The sequence below is a fragment of the Carassius auratus genome, chromosome 48, assembly GCF_003368295.1.
Source record: "Carassius auratus strain Wakin chromosome 48, ASM336829v1, whole genome shotgun sequence".
NCBI classification, from domain to species: Eukaryota; Metazoa; Chordata; class Actinopteri; order Cypriniformes; family Cyprinidae; genus Carassius; species Carassius auratus.
Genome location: NC_039290.1, coordinates 1866591 through 1885294, shown reverse-complemented (window position 1 = coordinate 1885294; position 18704 = coordinate 1866591). Strand labels below are relative to the sequence as shown.

The 18704-nt window shown below is 37.3% G+C and overlaps 1 protein-coding gene across 3 annotated transcripts in view; it reads left to right on the top strand.

Moving 5' to 3' along the window:
• Positions 1–1111: 1111 nt before the first annotated feature.
• LOC113065477 (rho guanine nucleotide exchange factor 25-like) overlaps positions 1112–18704 on the top strand; it is a 62507-nt gene continuing 44914 nt past the window's right edge. The window contains exons 1-2 of one of the 3 annotated variants that reach the window (XM_026236729.1): positions 1112–1649; positions 3494–3632. In XM_026236729.1, the coding sequence (XP_026092514.1) occupies positions 1497–1649; positions 3494–3632 (292 nt within the window). In that variant the 5' untranslated portion in view covers positions 1112–1496. The remainder of the gene's footprint in view (positions 1650–3493; positions 3633–18704) is intronic. The other 2 variants (XM_026236728.1, XM_026236730.1) reach the window with 2 other exon arrangements.

The window sequence follows — 18704 nt, the reverse complement described above, 5'->3', positions numbered from 1 at the left end:
GTTGACTGAAATTTTATACTGAGTTTCAAACTAATTTTTGGTCATTTTATTTTGTAAAGAATCATTTAAATGTATTTTAGTTTAGTTTTATTCCAGTTGCTTTTAATATTTGTTATTATAATGTGCTTATTATGCTTCTTTTGTATTTTATGAAAATGTTTTCATTTTAGTTTTTGTTTTTTAAATATTGGTTGGTTTTGGTTTAAAAGTGGCATTTAATAATATTAATGACAATGCATTTACATTTAACCATTTAGCATATGCTTTTATTCAAAGTGACTTACAGTAAGATTTTATAAAATGTTTTTGAAAGAAGTCTCTTACACTCAACAAGAAGACTATATATTATTACAATTTAAAATAACGGTTTACTATTTTAATATGTTTTAAAATGTCATTTATTATGTCATGCGATCCTTCAGAAATCATTCAAATATGTTTATTATTATTATTATTATGTTGTGCTGCTTTATATTTTTGTGTAAACTATGATACATTTTTTCAAAGAACAGCATTTATTATATATTAAATCTTTACACTTTATATTATATGTTAAATATTTGAATATATAATTTATTGTCACAATGTAAAAGTCTTTAGTGTCACTTTTGATAAATGTTAATGCATCTTTGCTGAATAAAATTAATTTCTTAAAATTAGGGATTAGGGCAAAAATTTTAAGAAACACTTGTTTTGCCTCCTCCTCCTCAAGCCTTTGTTGCAAGTTTTAAACTGGGCAGGCATTATGAAATATCTGTCAGATGCTCTGTCGGTTCCCTGAGCCCAGCACAGCTGCCTTATTTGGGTTATTTGCTGCTTTTTATGCTTGTACCATGCCAAAAGCATCGTGTCACCCATTCAGACTGGACATGAAACAAAAGGAGAGAATGACTGGGAAAGTACAAGAAGAAAAGGAGGAGGATGAAGAAGTAGGAGATAGAGGAGGAGAACAGAAACTTTAGGATTGTTCTAAGAACCAGTGTGGTGTTGTGCAAGGGAGGCACAACAGAAGATGGAATGAATGTAGAAAGGGTTGAGAGGAGTCGGCTGAAGGGGTGGTATATACACGCAGGCAACGACAATCCTAAAAAAGCTGACTCATGAGTGGTTAGATGTTCTTTTCACAAAAGGTCCCAAAAGCCAAGGAACTTGCAAGACAAGTTACTTTTCTCAAATGAAAAGCAAAGGAGAAAGAACAGAAAGCTATCTTTACGGTTTACTTTGGTGGGGTTAACCCTCTCTTCAGAACAACCCCGGTTTTAGGGGGAAGGTGGGGGGAGACCTGACTGAGACCCACAGCAAGACCTTCCCACCTGTGTGTAGGACATGAGCCAGAGAAGGCGCTTCAGTCTGGACAACAGCACTCTCTCGGACACTTTAAACTAGACAAAAACAGATCATCCTCCTTCATAATTTGTTATTTATGAGCAAGAGCGTTCCAGAGGTTCATATGTAATTGGAGCTGGGCTGTGAATCAAAGCTCTGACAGCGGGATAATGAAGGAGGGAGGGAAGATCAACAAGGAGATTCACATAGACAGAAGCTGCTGGAAGATGAAGTCTCTTCCAAAGAACCAGGGACGAACCGATCAGATTTTGGGTGCTATGGCGGATATGCTGACATCTCTGGTGATACCCAATCAGAAGTGGGTGAGTGACTTCTGTGGCCTTTCACCTTTGTACTTAGTCGTTGGTTTGTAAACAATATTAATGCAAAACACATGTGACTATTGCACAATAATATTTGTCATCATTTAATATTTTGTGCTTTTAAGAGGCTTTAGGTTTTATTTTAAGTAGCATTTGCTTTGATATATGTGAAAATGATTTGCATTTAACTCTAAATGTTGAACGGCAGCTGGTTTTGCATGCTTGGAGAACTATTCACATGCATTTTAAATTTACTGTAACTTAGCGCGGCCATAATCATAATTCACTGAGCAGTTCCTGTTATTTTTTCAGAGATGATAAAGATTAACGGCTAGTGAATTCAGAAGAAAATGCATGATAGCCTTAAGGACAAGCATAATGTCAGTCATCCAATCTAACTGATTTGTTAGTTCTGCAATTAATGTGTGCCAATTTACAAATAGAACTATTTGCAAACATGTTCCAGATTGTGTATTTTGTGTAGATTGTGTACAGTTTCAGAAAAACAGTTGATATTGAGATAAAATGACCCTTTGTTTGTGAACATCATGTTTAAAACTGTCATAACAATGACATCTATCAAACGAAGAACACATCACAGATAGGAAAAGAATGGAGGGAAAAACAATGCAGTCAGTCAGAGAATAAAAGAGAAGCATTTTGGAGGAAAACTATGCAAGAACTCAGTGACAGGTTGTAGTGAAACATGAAAGACAATCTCCTGGGTGTTTAGGAAGAGCAGTTGCAGGCGCAGGAAACTAGCGCTGATTAAGACACCTCCTCAGAAACAACCGTGCATGCTGTCTTCTTAAAACTGCTGCCAAGCTGTACTTCACTGATTTATAAGGCTTTCAAAAAAGTGGTTATTATTTTTTCGCAATCAAATATTTTTTTTAATTTTTAAACCACTCTGATGAACCTGTCACTCAAACTGAAAGCAGGAAAAATATGAATATTTTAATATATATATAATTTGACCCTTTAACTTAAACTCTTCAATACTATATTCAATAATACACACACACACACACACACACACACACACAGTTCAAATAGTCTAAGAGCAACAATGCAGATGGTTTAAAATACCACTCTTTTGCGTTTTTAGTTCCACTGCGCTTGCCAAAATAAAGTCTGAGGAGGAAAACATTTGGGTGAGGAATGTTAAGACTGTTTGGTAGGAAACCTTCTGCTAAGAACATAAAAGTAAATGTGACATGCATGAAAATATAGCATTTCACTATAAGTCTATCGGATAATCAGTAACCAAAATATTATTGTTATGAAAATAATTATCTTGCAGTTATAGTGAACCTTTGGATCTCTTAAATAGTTCTCTAAAATCTTAATCTTTATTGGCAGCCTTCAGTATTTGTTATGGCTCAACCTACTGTAGATATATAGGGCAAAGAGAACAGCACTGAAAACATACTAAATTAGCTATTAGATTAAATTAGAATGATTTCTGAAGGGTCATGTGACTCTAAAGACTGGAGTAATGACAGTTTTGCCATCACAGGAATAAATTACATTTCTAAATGTTTTAAAATAGAAAACTGTTTTTTGAATTGTAAAAATATTTCACAATATCACTGTATTTTTACTGTATTTTTAATTGTTTTTCATTAATAGGGTTTAGAAACTCCTTTCAAAAACATGACTAAGAATTCATTTCAAATGCGTGTGTGTACAAATCTTAAAAATTTATTAAATCAGCATTTTTTTTAATAAATATCTAATATCTAAAATAAGTAATTTCAAAACTCCCATCAGGAAGGTTTTGTATATATACTGACCACTGAAAATACACATTTTAATTTGTAACTGTCCATCTTTGGTTGTAGAACTCGGAGGGTATTGAGCACCTGAGTATGACACAGGATCAGAAAACAGGAAAACGGCGCCTGTGGGACACAGAGGGACTGAATTGGGATGAGATGTCCCGGGACAGCCTGGAAAGAGTACGAAGAAGAGACAGAGCAAGTAAGACACAACTACCATATTTAGCCAAATGTTGCTTGACTTTAGTATTAGCAGGTTAAACATACACAACTAAAGTTTTCAGTGATCCGCTCCATTGTGATGGATGCAGTGCCAAGGTACATTTAAATAAAATAATAAAAAAAGTTCACTGCACTCAACTTTAGTCAAGGGTTCGTCAATCAGCACATCATATTCTAGTAAGGGATCCACACTGGCTTAATGTTCTTGATCACTTTCGATTGATTGTGAAGTCAAATTGAAAGTGATCAAGAAGTTTAAGCTAGTTTGGATCCCTTACTGGAATATTACTTTGAGTTTGAGAATTGACTTTTCAAGAGTGTATGCTAGTGTTGATTTTTATGCAAGGTCATGTTCCTGTTTAAAGCAGCTATCATTTCTGTTTTAACTACGCCTCTCTCTTGCCACATGTAATATCAGGAGTTGTTTTGAACTGTGCAATATGCTTAATGACAGAATGATATCCTTATTATGGTCTGAAAAAGGCGTCTTTCTGCTGCACTCAGCCCACAGTACAAACAAACATTCTGGTCTACAGTGTTTAGGGTTTGCCAAATATTTACAGTGCAGTTAACACTATCAGCATGTTTCGGGTGCTTACATGAAATTATAATGGTTTCAGCATGGGCTGAAAAGAACTTCAACTAAGATTTAAAGCTTTAGTTTGATTTCCCCCTATTTTGCTATCAAAACATTGATCTGTTTGTTTGACCATTCTATTAGCAGTATATTAGTATCAGTGGCTGAACCAGTGGCATGAGTTTGAATTGTACTACTTGTTTGTCTGACGAATGAAAGACGGGGTTTATATAAGCAACAAGTTATCAGTAATCAAATGTTTCTCAGCACTCAGATACTTCCTTACTCCTGCAGCCTATGACCTAGAAATTCTTCATTATGGAGATGCAGCATTTACCACACACACACACACACACACACACACACACACACACACACACACACTCTTGCATTTGTCGTTTACTGGTGTCTATAGGCGTAATGCATTTTCTATCACCCTACACCAACCCTATACCTAAACCTACCCCTTACAGAAAACTACTGGCAATTTTTGTATTTTATAAAACACATTTTTATAAGTTTTGTAAGCCTTTTGTTTTACAGGGACACAGGAAGTGTCTTCATAAACCATATTTATCTTGTAGTACCCATGCCATTATACACATTTGTGTCCTCATAAACCATTACCAGTACACACACACAGGTCTGGTTCCCTATCCTTGTAGGAACTCTCCATAAGGCTTAATGGTTTTTATACTGTACAAACTGTATTTACTATCACCCTACACAAATCGTCTAGTGTGTGTGTTCAGAGGATTATAAGGCTAAAAATCAGTTGAACTGTCTTCATGTCTGTGGTCTCCCATGGTTTTACAATCGGTTAAGATTTGAAAAATCGTTTAGTGTGCGGCCAGCTTAAGGAGCTGTCCACTCTCTATAGCTCTTCAGATGTCATGTAACATGTCTGTATCATAGTTTGATTCAAATTTCTCAATGGTAGTGTAAAAAACACCTTTTTTTACCCTGTCAAAAACAGCTCTTTTCAGAGCAAGCCATTTTATCCACCTTTTTCCTGGCGTAAAAATGGGTGCCGCCATTTGTAAATTCTATGGGTATAGCTTCCGGTCTCATTTGCGTCCAGCTATTTTTAGTTATACAAAACAGTTTGTTTTGCTGCTTGATACTGACAATTGATTTGTCCTATCATATTATTTTAATCTGTTATCTTAATTAAGAACACACTGTTTTACCGTTTACTGCACGTTGTTATTCTCCTCGTTATTTACCTATAGTGGCTAATGAAGCGGAAGTCTCACCCATAGGCTTACTTCCACGTTGAGGAAAAAGGTGGATAGCATTTCCCTTTAAATGTTAATGAGCTCTGCTGACCCCGCCCCTCTCTTCCAAGCTGCTGTCTGAGAGAACGTTTGCTTTAAGCAATCATCATGAAACTTGCTAATCAGCACAATAGGCGATTTGGAAAGATTCAGTCATTAAAGAACATTATACTCACTTTTTCTGTTGGTGAAGCTGGATCACGAATGATTCATGCACAGATAGACACATTTATGTAGAAAGCTTACAAATCTTTTATAGGTTTGAAACGACATGGGGGTAAGTGATTAATGACAAATTTTTCATCACCACAACTATTAACTAAGAAAAATAAACCATATCTATGCTTGACAAGCATGATTCTTCACAATTCTTTATGACAATGAATACTTTACAAGTTCTAACTAGTGAGATTCTGAGTAATTAGAAACTGTGTATTATGAGTTGTCATTCAAACGATTCCTTCAAACAGATTAATTTAGAAACAAAATAAGTAATTGAATCATTCAGTCAACAGGTTCATTCAAACATACTGCTACATTCAGGAAATAAATGCCAATAATGCATATTGCTTGCAGATGTGCAAAAGTTGACCATGCTTTTACTTCATTCAGAAATACTCTTAATGCAGCAAAACTGGACATATTCACTGGCCATATTATGTCTAAGATGTAAGTTACCCATTATTCATTCCTTGTTTATTGAAATATTCTTGCTGTTACGCTGAATATCAGCACGGCTTGGTTGTGTGATATATTTGTTGAGAGCTGGATGCAATTACAGCAGGAAAGGTCCACTTTTTATATGTATTATTATTTTAACTGCAGTCAAACAATGAAAGTCTAGAAGGGTACATAAGGCTAATGCTGAGTTTTGGCTGGGAGTGAACTGAGTGTAGATCAGGTAAGTTCAGGAAACAGAGCTCTTATCAGATGGGCTCTGTCACAGGTCTAAACAGCTGGTTAATGAATCACACCCTGTAACTGTACTGACTGATCTGATAATCAAACTTATTTAATCAAGTTGTAGAGGGGAAACGATCTTTGCTAATCTTCCATGACGAAAACTGGAAGAAATGCTGCCCTGAACGGTTTCCAGATGGGAGACCCACTCACCTGTCTTTGCCCAATGTCAGGAAAAAAGCACTACTTGTTGCAGCTATGATTATTTGGATTTAAACACATTAAATTGAGTTCATAAGAACAACAACAAAAAAGGGCTTAGTAGTGGTATGAGTGCTAATTACTGAAGTATATAACATGTAGCCAAATCACTAACTGTTCAGGATGTGGTGTATAGGAAAGCAAGGAGCCCTAGGATGTTTGTCGCAAATGAGACTGCTTAGATGAATTGCAGTGTCAAAAGTGTAGCTTCTAAATATTAGTTTAAGACATACCAAGAGCAAGCACCAGTGCTCATTTAATCAGGGTTGCTTCCTTGTAAAAGTTCTAAGTAAACTTATTTTGTTTAGTTTTAATGTGTAAATGAGAAAAAAATAACTAAAATGATTACTCCTTAACAGGGAAGTTGGTCGCTGTGATTTTGCCAAGTAATACATGGTCCTGGATCAACATCTTGTGATGATCCTGGATCAATATTAATGTCCAAAAATATAGAATTAACCTAATTCCTACCGCTAAACCTAACCCTACCAATAAATTATTCCTAAAATCAGTGGGAAATGATAGCTGATTAACAAGAGTGTAGAAGCACTTAACTCTGGTTGTAAGCCTAAAACAGATATTTCCCGAAAAGTTATATTCCTATTCTGATTAGTTAATTGGAATGCAGTAGCTGCGGAAATACACACTATTCAAAGCTCCAGGTCCAGATGGCATACACGGCCATGTCCTGAGGGCCTGTGCTGTCCAGTTAGCAGATGTCTTCACCAACATCTTCAACCTCTCCTTGAGACTAACAGTGATTCCACATGCTTCAAGCAATCCACCTTCATCCCTGTTCCCAAAAAAAAAAAAAAAAAAAAAAAAAATGTCTCCTGCCTGAATGACTACCGCCCTGTAGCACAGTCATCATGAAGTGCATCTAACGTCTAGTCAAATCCCACATCTGCTCCTCTCTACCTGACACCTTGGACCGATTCCAGTTTGCTTACCGCTCAGATAGATCCACTGATGACGCCATTGCAATGGCCATACACTCTGCCCTGGAACACTATGAGGGAAAAGACACCTATCTGCGGATGCTGTTGTTGATTACAGCTCTGCATTTAACACCATCATCCCTACCAAACTTATAGCCAACCTGAAAGATCTGGGTCTTAACAGTCACTTACGTAACTGGGTCCTGGACTTCCTGACCGGCAGACCCCAGGTGGTTAGAATTGGCAATCACACATCCTCCTCACTCACACTCAGCACTGGTGCTCCACAGGGATGTGTACTCAGTCCTCTCTTGTACTCCCTGTTCACTTGAATGCTCTGCCTAGCATAGCTCCAACATCATAGCAACATCCAACGTAAATTTTTTTTACCACTGTACTATAGAGAGCATTCTGACCGGCTGTATCACTGTATGGTATGGCAACTGCTCTTCTTTCGAGTGCAAAGTTCTTCAGCGAGTGGTGAGAACAGCAGACTTCATCATTGGACATAATCTCCCAGCCTTACAGGACATCTATCAGACTCACTGCTTGAGAAAGGCTCACAGCATCATCAAGGACCACACTCACCCTGCTCATCACCTGTTTGCCACACTGCCATCTGGCAGACGCTTATGATCCATCCGATCACAGACAACCAGACTGAAGAACAGCTTCTATCTTCAAGCCATCAGACTGCTAAACAACCAACTATCCTTCACCTAAAACCAAAATACATGCTGCTCTTAAGTTAACTTTTATTGTACTTGCACTGACACTTTATACATATTCCTTCATGTAGCTCTGTGACACACTACAATGACATTTTGGACATTTCACTACTCGGAAATACAAAATCGGAATGTGTGCTGCTCTTAAGTTTATTTATTGCATCTGCACTGCCACTTTAATTTTCTTTCATGTATCTCTGTGACACTCTACAATTGACATTTTAGACACTACTCTACCCGAATAGTCCTGTTATTATCCCTGTATGTCTAAGCCTCGTCACAAGCTTTTCAATGCCCAGTTTTCCCAGTGTTAACTATGCAAATGATAAATAAATGCCTCTTGACTCTCTTGACAAACTTACCTTCCAGTAAAGCTTTCACCACTGTGTCTCTATCATAGAAATGAATTAAGTATAGGACTGTGTTTCCCAAAAGCATAATAAGTCTAAGTAGATCATATAAAGCACTGGCATCAAAAGTCTGCGATCTACTTATGATAAGAATGCAGATCAGTCCAGTTCAATTGAATCAATGAGTCATTCAGACTGGATTTGAGCCCTGATTAAAATCAAAAGAATTCAAATCAAAAGAATGATTCTTTCACAAATTAGATATTACTGCTTTTCTCATGAACTCGCCAAAGAGAGTTTCAAGTGAATAATGATTCAAAAGAATAGTATATCCAAAAATGTAATTACTTGAAAATGTATTCCCACTCCGCCATCCATTACTCGCCCCCAACCCCCCCCCCCCTCTCTCTTTCTCTCTCTCTCTGAATATATATATTATAAATATATATATACATTTTTTTTTTTTTTTTTTTTGTCAGAGTAATATCTCTCACTTGGAAGTTATAAGTTGCACTGAGTAAATACAAAAGGATAAAAAAACTGTGCCTTTCTTGATTTCATGCTATAAAGCAACAATATGTGATTGTTTTAAGGGGAGGGGGGTATGGGGGATTCTTTTCTTCTTTTTTACACACTGTGTGTGTGTGTGTGTGTGTATATATATATATATATATATATATATATATATATATATACTTATCAGTGGTCGGCCGATATAGTGCACCATATTTAGCATTTTTCAGATCTCAGCATTGGCCAATAAGTTTGTCTGTTTGGCTGATGTATTGCGAAATGGCTTTTATTTTGATGGTGCTAAGAATGGCACTGCCTGTGCACACCGTGCTCACATTCTCCCTCTTCATTGTTTGGTGTCGACGTCTACAGTTCTGCCTATTATATGGATAGAAGTCTCTAATCAGTTCGAACTGGAATTAAGGAATCAAATGGTATATAAAAAGTATTATAACTATTGCTTTTAAATTAATATTATTAGAAAAGCAAATACTGCAATACTTTCTTGTTTACCATCAGCATTTAGCAAACACCCATTTATATAATTTAAACAAATCTTTGAATGTTTAATAAACAATTAATTTCACAAACCTTCCAGATTTGTATATATTAGGGCTGCATGATTGTGACAAAAATCACAATTTTCGATTATTCCTTCGAAATTGTAATTGTGATTATTACTTACAATTAAATGAATGATGTTTACACCTTTGAAGCAACTGCTTGCTTTATTTTTATATGAAAATAAACAAGCTGAAAACACTAACTGAAAAACCTTTATTGCTTTTCTATAGTATTAAGCCTCAAACGCTTAATTTCTTCTTTAAAAGGTAAAAATATGCATGGTATTGTAATGTTATAATAAAACTAAAATTAAAACAATGGAAAACCCCTTAAGATAACATGTAGAGAAAAAAAAAAAGAATTTTAGGCATACCAAAAAATATAAGTGAACTTTAAATGATTAATTGCTGCTTTGAACGATTATGCAATTGTGACATCCCTAATTGTAAGCTCAATTAGAAATTCGATTAATTGTGCTGCCCTAATATATATATGCCTTTAAATCTTGATGTTTCTCATTCAGAGCTATTAATTGACGGCTTCAGAGCATCCAATTAAATCCCATTGAAAATAGCAAACGGAAAAAGACAATTATTCTCCTTTTGTGTTTCACAGAAGAAAGTCTTGTAGGTTTGAAATGACATGAAGGTGAGTTAACAATGACTCAGTTTTAATGCATTGGTGAACTGTTGCTTTAATAGTAGCCTAATTAATCAAATAAGTTCTCAAAAGAGCTAGTCGTTTTCTCTTCAAGTTAACATTTTTCAGTTCCTTATCAATAAGATCTGCAGGGCTCAAGGTGAAATTTCCATTCCTTGCTTTGCCTATGGTTAAAGAGGCCCCTGCATTACTAGAGGAGCTCGAGGCACAGGAGATCACCCATCTGTTAAAGATTAGAAACAAGATGCCGTTTAGTGGCTTCAGTGGAATCACGGGATAGTGCCAGCATTCACTAAATCACATGCAGATGTGTAGCTTGCACACATTCACCCCTTTTTTTTTTTTTACTCCTTTTCTCTTTTCTTCTTTACGAAAATCTCATGTCCATTCAAGACATTCCCTTGGATAGAAGCCCTCAAGTCTTCACCAAATCCCCAAGCTTCACTTTCCATTCTAGCAGTAATTTTTTAGACAGTCGTGTCTTGAAGCACGTCATGTAGCTCTTTAATAACAGGGTTGGCTGAGGATGACAACCCAAACAACCATTTTTTAACATAATATGTAGAGTAGTTGTTCATGTTAGTGGTTCATGTGCGTGCAAGGATGAGTCAAAAAAGTGGAATATTGGAATTAGAAAAAAAATTGGAAAGTGGAATTATTTTATGGATAATTCTTCATTATTCAGTTACAGCAAAGCTGTGTTGCTGATGTATCATTCTCTTCCATTCAGAATAATCGTGCTGTCATCACTACAGTAGAAGATGCCTGCTGTGCAAATAATTTTTGGGTTGCTGATATTTGACATAAAACACTGAGTAGTGGTGTATCTTAAAAATCCTCTATGGTTCATTCTGCAAAAAAATCGCCATCCATTCATAGATTGGTCCATTATAAAGACCCACTTTCCACATATTCTTTAGACTAAAAACACACAGCTGGGGGAATGTGGACTCAGAATTCCCAAGAGAACCTTAGGCTAAGCAAGTCCCAACCTTAAAAGGGCCTTTGTTACCACGGTTTTGGAGCTGTACTGCCACACTGGGGAAAATTGGTGGTTGTTGCCTCAGGCTTTTGCAGTGTGTGTGTGCTTTCATGTCTGTATGATTTATTGAGCATCCAATGTGACACAAATATTGTCATTTATTGCTACAGTGTGTCGATTATCCAACCTAATGTCCAGAAATCAGAACTGAAGTAGTGGCGTTCTTTTAATTCATGAGAAAGAATTGGCTACACTCCTCAGAAGACTCAGTGGAAATGACAGGATTAGACATTTACTGAATCTCAATACATCAGAGGTAATGCATTCTGGGAAGTGGTAACTCCTTCCACCCTAGTCCAAAAAACAAAACAAAAAACAAAAACAATTTCTGAAGGATGTGACACTGAAGACTGGAATAATGGCTGCTGAAGCTTTGCCATCACAAGAACAAATTACAATTTAGAATGTAAATGTCAGTGTTTGTATAATCAAACGCCACCTTTCTATTAAAAAATTATTTGAATGAGTTTCTCTTTTTTAATATAATTTAAATTTGACTTCTACTTAAATTTGAATGGCAAGGCTCAAGGCCAGAAGCCATACCTTCACACCCAGTAACCATCAGCCATCATCCTCTCAATCAGCTCCTAGAACAGTTTAAGCCTGTGTCAGGAACATCATAAAGCTGTTGAACTGTTTGTATATTTCTTGGCATTGTGTTTATCCACTGGAGGTTGATATATGGTGACTGTTGGTTGAGATGCATTGCGTTGTTGAAAGATCAGTGGTTTTAGGGGAGAGTTTCGGAATTTTATGGGTCATGTAGTGGACATTGGTCTGTTTTGTTTTGCCTCTTTGGCGCTAACTGTTGCTTGGTTGGTCATTCATCAGAGCAGATGTTGCTACTTCCCATATGCCTCAGCCACGTCCTCATGATGAACAGTGCTCTGGGGAGGTAGTCTTTGATCTGCAGATGAGAAAAATGTAGCCTGGCATTGTTGAGTCACTGTCATTTTGGCTACAGGGTTGAGAGAACAACATACATAGAGACAGAGACAGTGATCTGCATAGATCAGATGTAATGATCTGCCTTTTTATATAAGGGAACAAAACTGGTCCACAGATGGCATTTCAACACTGTGATGTTTTAAAATCCCATGAGATAAAGCATGGAGAGGAAATGCATGCTGTTCTAGTCATCAGAATAAGATGTGAGAGGAGACTTTATATGGAAATGGAAGCAGAAGTAGTTTGGAGTCTGTGTATAGTGTAGCAAGTTAGCTATAAAGGGAAATGTATATAAATAATTATAATTAATTACAATTATTTATATCAGCTGCCACCCACATAGAAAAATGTGTTCTGGCCCAGATCCGGGCCACACAATCACTTTACCCTCAGGCCAAGTACTGCAAAGAATGACGGCCCTGAAGTGGCCCAGAACTGGATTAAAGGGCCATGGGCCATAACCAGCCTGTATATCAGCCAGTTAATCACCCTTAGCGGGGCCAAAACAGGTTTTATTATTGGTACCAATTCACAGCCTTAAGTAAACCAGATTCCCCAATCTGAGCCACACCTGAGACTTATGCCGCGTTTCCACCGAAATTACCCGGAACATTTGTACCAGGAACTTTTTTTCCCAGGAACTTTTTTCCCCCCAGACCTGTTGCTTTCTGCGTTTCCACCGCGGTGTAAAGTACCGGGTAGATTAGGCAAATAGACTGGTGACGTAGGTCTGCGCGCGTTTCTCAATACAAAGTACCGCTGATTAAAAAAAAAAAAAAAGTACGCTGATTTTGGACGTGCATCCTCGGTAGTTGGTTCAGACTTTGTGCATTCCTCTCGGGAGTGTGATGTCCGCGACGACGCAAGTCCGGTAAATCTATAAACAGCAGCGTACTTGATAACTTCAGCCTGCTCGTCATGGCTACTGCAATTTTCCTTACTGTGTATTTACAATAAAACGAAATATGATATAAAATACCACTGCCTCCTTTCGTTTTCATTTAAGCATAATAACAACTGCAGAAATGTACTTAGTTCAGGGAAATGTGTATATGCAGCCATTACAATGAAACGAAATATTATATAAATTCGCCTTTTTTATTTTCATTTTAACATATAGATAAATTGAATACAGACCAAAGAAAACCTGTTAGATATACCCCGCAGCTGAATTATATGTTATGTTTAACCACTAAAGAGACATCAGAGCCAGCGGCACATATCAGAAGGTCTATCCCAGGAGAGGCTGCTCTCGGCGGATACATGAGGACTGAGCTCCCGCTGATCGAGTGGAACTCACCGTCTACAAGATCGGCGAAACACATTTTTTAAATAGGCGCTGTCTTTATAAATAAACCATAGATTTGAGTTTTAAACAACTACATTCTCGCCTGAAATACTTTTAAAATTACATTTCATGACACAATAACAGTAATATTTTGAAAATGTTGATCCGAATAAATGGTGGTTGAACTCAACCAATGCTGCGTGAACTCAACCAATCAGCATGTTTAGCGCCAAAGTCCCGCCCCCGAAAGTTCTGGAACTTTAAAAAAGTACCACCTCGCCAGCAGGGACTTTCTAGGGGGCATTTTTTTACCCGGAACTTTTATTTAGTTCCTGGTTCCTGCGGTGGAAACACACCATTATATAGCCCAGACCAAAAACACAGACAGCAAGCGGTTTCAGCCCAGATCCAGCCCACATCTGGCCCCTATGGATTTCACTCAGGCCAGATGTGGGCTGGATCTGTGCCAAAACTATATTGCTGTCTGGGAATACAGAATCGTAATATTTCAAATTATTGGCTTGTATATTGCATTTTGTGAAATGCTTTGGTACACACAAACTATGGCAATAAACTACATTAAACTGAATAGAAAAATCAGAATATTTCAGGCAATTTCAGGCAATTTATGATGAAACCTTACAACGAAACTCGTAAAACTTCATAACGGAACATTTAAATTTTTTTATTATGGCTACAGAGGAAGGAGATACATGTTGCCAATGAATGCGGTTTGAATTTGGATCTGTTCCTCACATCAAGCATCACATGAATACAGGATTTAAATTAAAATAAAATACTTTCATAATAATTTTTTTTAATGCTTGTGTATTACAGCATACTAATAAAAATGGTTTGCCCCATGGTAAACCAAATAAATATTACATGATAATGGTTAAATGATCTCTCCCTCTCTCTTTTCATGTATGGATTCTAAGATGATTTGTACCAAGAATAATAATATAAAATGTAATAAAATTATAATTAAGTGCAGTTTAATGCACTTGACTGAGTCGCTTAGTTTTGAAATGATAATGTTTCATTCTGTTTTGACTTGACATTTCAAAGACTACATTTTAACAATACTACACTTCATTAAAATGTCTGTGATCATTTAACCATTATCATGCAATATTGTATTTATCTTGTTTATGGGTCACATAATATGCTACTAGATCTTAGCCTGATTTGGGCCACATATCACTGGAGTGATCTGGGCCACACTCCTCCCACCAACAATCGGCCCTTATATTGTTTGCCGGATCCCCATGCCATCATTGCCACACATGGCCCAGCTCTGCCTAAAAGGGTACATGCCATTGCCGACAGGAGACCAGCAGTGCCAGCTTGAGGCCACATTTGGGCCAAGTCCATTTGCTATGTGGGCAGTAGTATCAATAGCAGAATTAATATTACCATCAACTAATCTTTTCATCCACACTCCATAAAGTGCAGCATGCAATCAGTGTAATTTCATATCAGCTCTAAGAAATTATATAACTCATGTAATTTGTGTGCAAGTGAATGTTGATGGAAGTGAAACCATCAACGTTGTTTTACAACAGGGTCTACAGCTTATACTAAACCTCAGTTTCGTTTAGTTAAAAGTATGATACTTGCATTGCCTTGGCCATTATACGAATCTCCAGATGCAGTCTCGGGTTTTGGAATTGCAACTGCAATTGACTCGATGGTGATTGGGGGAGGTAATTGAAAAGTTGCAACATGGCTTGCTGCAACTTTGATGTCTTGCTGTTGCAGGGGTGGCCTTGTGGGTCACGGCCTTGTGGGTCACTGGATGTGCAAGAGGAAAGCAGGAAAGAGCACCAAAGATGAGAGAAGAAAGGCTTCTGAGGCTTGATCGTGCCTCGTCGGGGCCTCCTCGGGGCCAACGGCCAGGGATTTTTGGCCCACCGGATATTTATGATGAAGAAACAGTATTTCTAATCTTCCTTTTGTCTAAAAAATTTTGGGGAATGTTGTACTTCTTCAACTAGATTCTCTTCTGAATTCAAATTCATTACATGATACTGTGACGAGACGGGTGTGGCCGAGAGCCATGGAAACAGAGCAAGGCCAGTGGAGTAACTGAAAATAAGCAACACCTACACCACTCACCTGTCTTGAGTCCCAGGGAGGAGCTGTGGAAGGATAACAGGAGGAGTAACGACAGAGAAGGATGAGAGAGGACCAGGCCTGGATTTTATTTTGTGTTTTGGTTCTGTTTGTGGGCAATTGTCCGCAAGGGGCTGTCGTGCTGCTTTGTGTTTATTTTGTTATAAAAGTTTTATTTGAATTTTCGCCGATTCCCTCCTCCTTCTTCCTGAAGTTCAAACTGTCTTACAACTACTCTCACTTATGAACTATCATTTTATTTTACATGCTGATGACACCCAATTATACCTCCTATTTAAACATAATGGGCCCTATAATACACCTGGCGCAATGCGACGCAAGGCACAGCGCAAGTGTGTTTGCTAGTTTCAGTCCGGCGCCATTCGCATTTTCCCGTCCAGCGCCACATCATCTAATTAGCAAATTTGCACTCATTTTTGTGCCCATGGGCGTGCTGGTCTAAAAAAGAGGTGTATTCAGGAGCATTGCTATTTGAAGGAGCTGAAAATAGACTGCGCCATAGACCAGCTCAAACCTGGTCTAAAGTCTGGCGCAATGTTTTTTTTTGTTATTTAAAGAGCGTACACGCTGCTTGTTAAACACAGGGACGCACCGCAGCATATATATATGTATATAAATGCCTACATGTCATAATGGATCAGAATTAGGCTATCTATTTGCTTGCACACTAACAGCTCCGTTTCATCTTGGAGACGTGTTCTGTCTTTACGCTTGCCAAATTCCGCCGTGTAAATAGCAAATCTGTCATGGCACGAGCGCAACTGGCTCTTAACGAGAATGGAAGATGAGACAACATCGTTACATCGTTAAAATAGCAAAAGTGGATTTGGACACGCTCAGAGTGCATCTGCGCCGTGCGATTTACACTTTGCGTTTAGATTGTTAAAATAGGGCCCAATGACTCAAGCTCCATAATTGGCCTACTAGCATGTTTACAGCAAGTGAAATTATGGCTTACAAACAATTTTTTGGCCTTAAATGAAAATAAAACTGAAGTAATACTGTTTGGTCCAAAGTGATTTTTATGACTTTGGTTATCTGGACCTTGGTGATTTAAGTTGTTGTTACTCCATGTGTGAAAAATCTAGGCATGTTATTTGCCTGAGGTCTCAAGTTTGATAAACAAAATAATTCTGTTGTTAAATCATGTTTTTGTTATCTACGAAGTCTTGGAAAAGTTCAATCTTTTCTCTCTCTAAAGAACTTTAAAATAGGTATCCATACATTCATTACATCACGCCTTGATTACTGCAATTCACTCTGTTATGGAGCAAACCAATCATCTATTGGGCATTTTCAAATATTGTCCTATCCTAACAAACCATACATCAATGGAAAGCTTATTTATTCAGTTTCAGAAATTGTTGTGACTGATTTTGTGGTCCAGGTTCACATTTTACCTTTATTTGCTTTATAGATTCTATTTTTTTATAATTGTTCTTATTTGTGCATCTTGATAGCACATTAGCACATTGATAGTGATTTATTTTAAATGTGCTTTATGAATAAATAATTTAATGAAAGAATGGATGGATGAACTTTGTATTAAAATTATTTATTTCATTTGCAAACTAATTTCACATTTAGCAACTAATTAGAAATTTTAATTCTCGATTCAGTTGTAAATGGTGCATTTCCATTATATTTGAATATGTGAGTGCGTGTGCTCATTTTTGTATGTATTTTTGTGAGGGTCCTGGCCAATCTCTTGGCTGGGGTTGGGAGACACACCAGCAAACAGAGTGCAGAGCATACGACACCAGCTCACTGCAGCCAGCTGGCTTTCTGCCAGCTGTCTCTCTGTTCCCACACACTGCTGCCTATTCATGCATACCTTAATTGGAGCTCCTGCTTTTAGAAAGAGAAAGAATGAGAATTCAAGAGGTCTAAACATCCCAATAAAAACAGTATGGTGAAGGCATAGCACAATATGATTTAGAATGGTTTGGAGAAATAACTTCACTTAAGTTTCATGTATACAAGTTGATGTAAACTACCTTGAGACAGTTGTATTGCTTATTTCATGATTGCATAATTGCATATTTAAGCTTGCTGACCTTGAACCCTCTATACTAGCATTTTAACTGTTCCTGTCACTATCAAAGCTGTTAGATCTTGAACCATTGTTTGCCTAATTAGCAGGCAGTGAGATGCGCCAGAATCCATCATCATCAACTAGTTGGAGGGGAGTGGGTAAGCAAAGCCAACACTACTTTAAGCCATTTGTATATTCATTTTTCATTTTATGTACTTAAATGTGAGTTGACATTGATAAACGTAGTCTCTGGCAAAATCATTCTTGAGCCTCCCATCACAATAATGTCCAGCTCATTGGTGAGAGTTTTAGGTCGGACTATCTATTTGGGCCATGAATTATTGATAGGAAAACCTGTTGGAATATTATATTATCCTTATGTATGAATGCAGTATGTATGAGGACGAGCGTTGATGAGTTTATGTGTTTGTTTGAATACAGTATGCACGTGCTGGGGCAGAATCATAAAGTGGGCAATGATGTTGGGAGAATGAATAGAAACATAGAAGGGTGAAGGAAGAATGGAGGGAAAGGATGAGGAATGAGAAGATAACAAAAGAGTTGTATGAGTTGTATGAGTACATTCCATCTTTGGTTCTTTTACCCTGTTGCCATGGAATTCTAAAATGTATCTGTGCTGATGGATTACAATATTAAAATGCCAGACATTATTTATTACAACCTGAAAATTGTTGTAGGCTGACTTGTTCAGCATAAGAAAAAGCCTTTCGGATTCTAAGCATTTCTTGTAGTTTTCACAGAAAAGTAATATAAAGCTAATGTAGAAACCAGTCTATGGTTAACCAGACATTCATAACCTTATTCTGTATTCCAT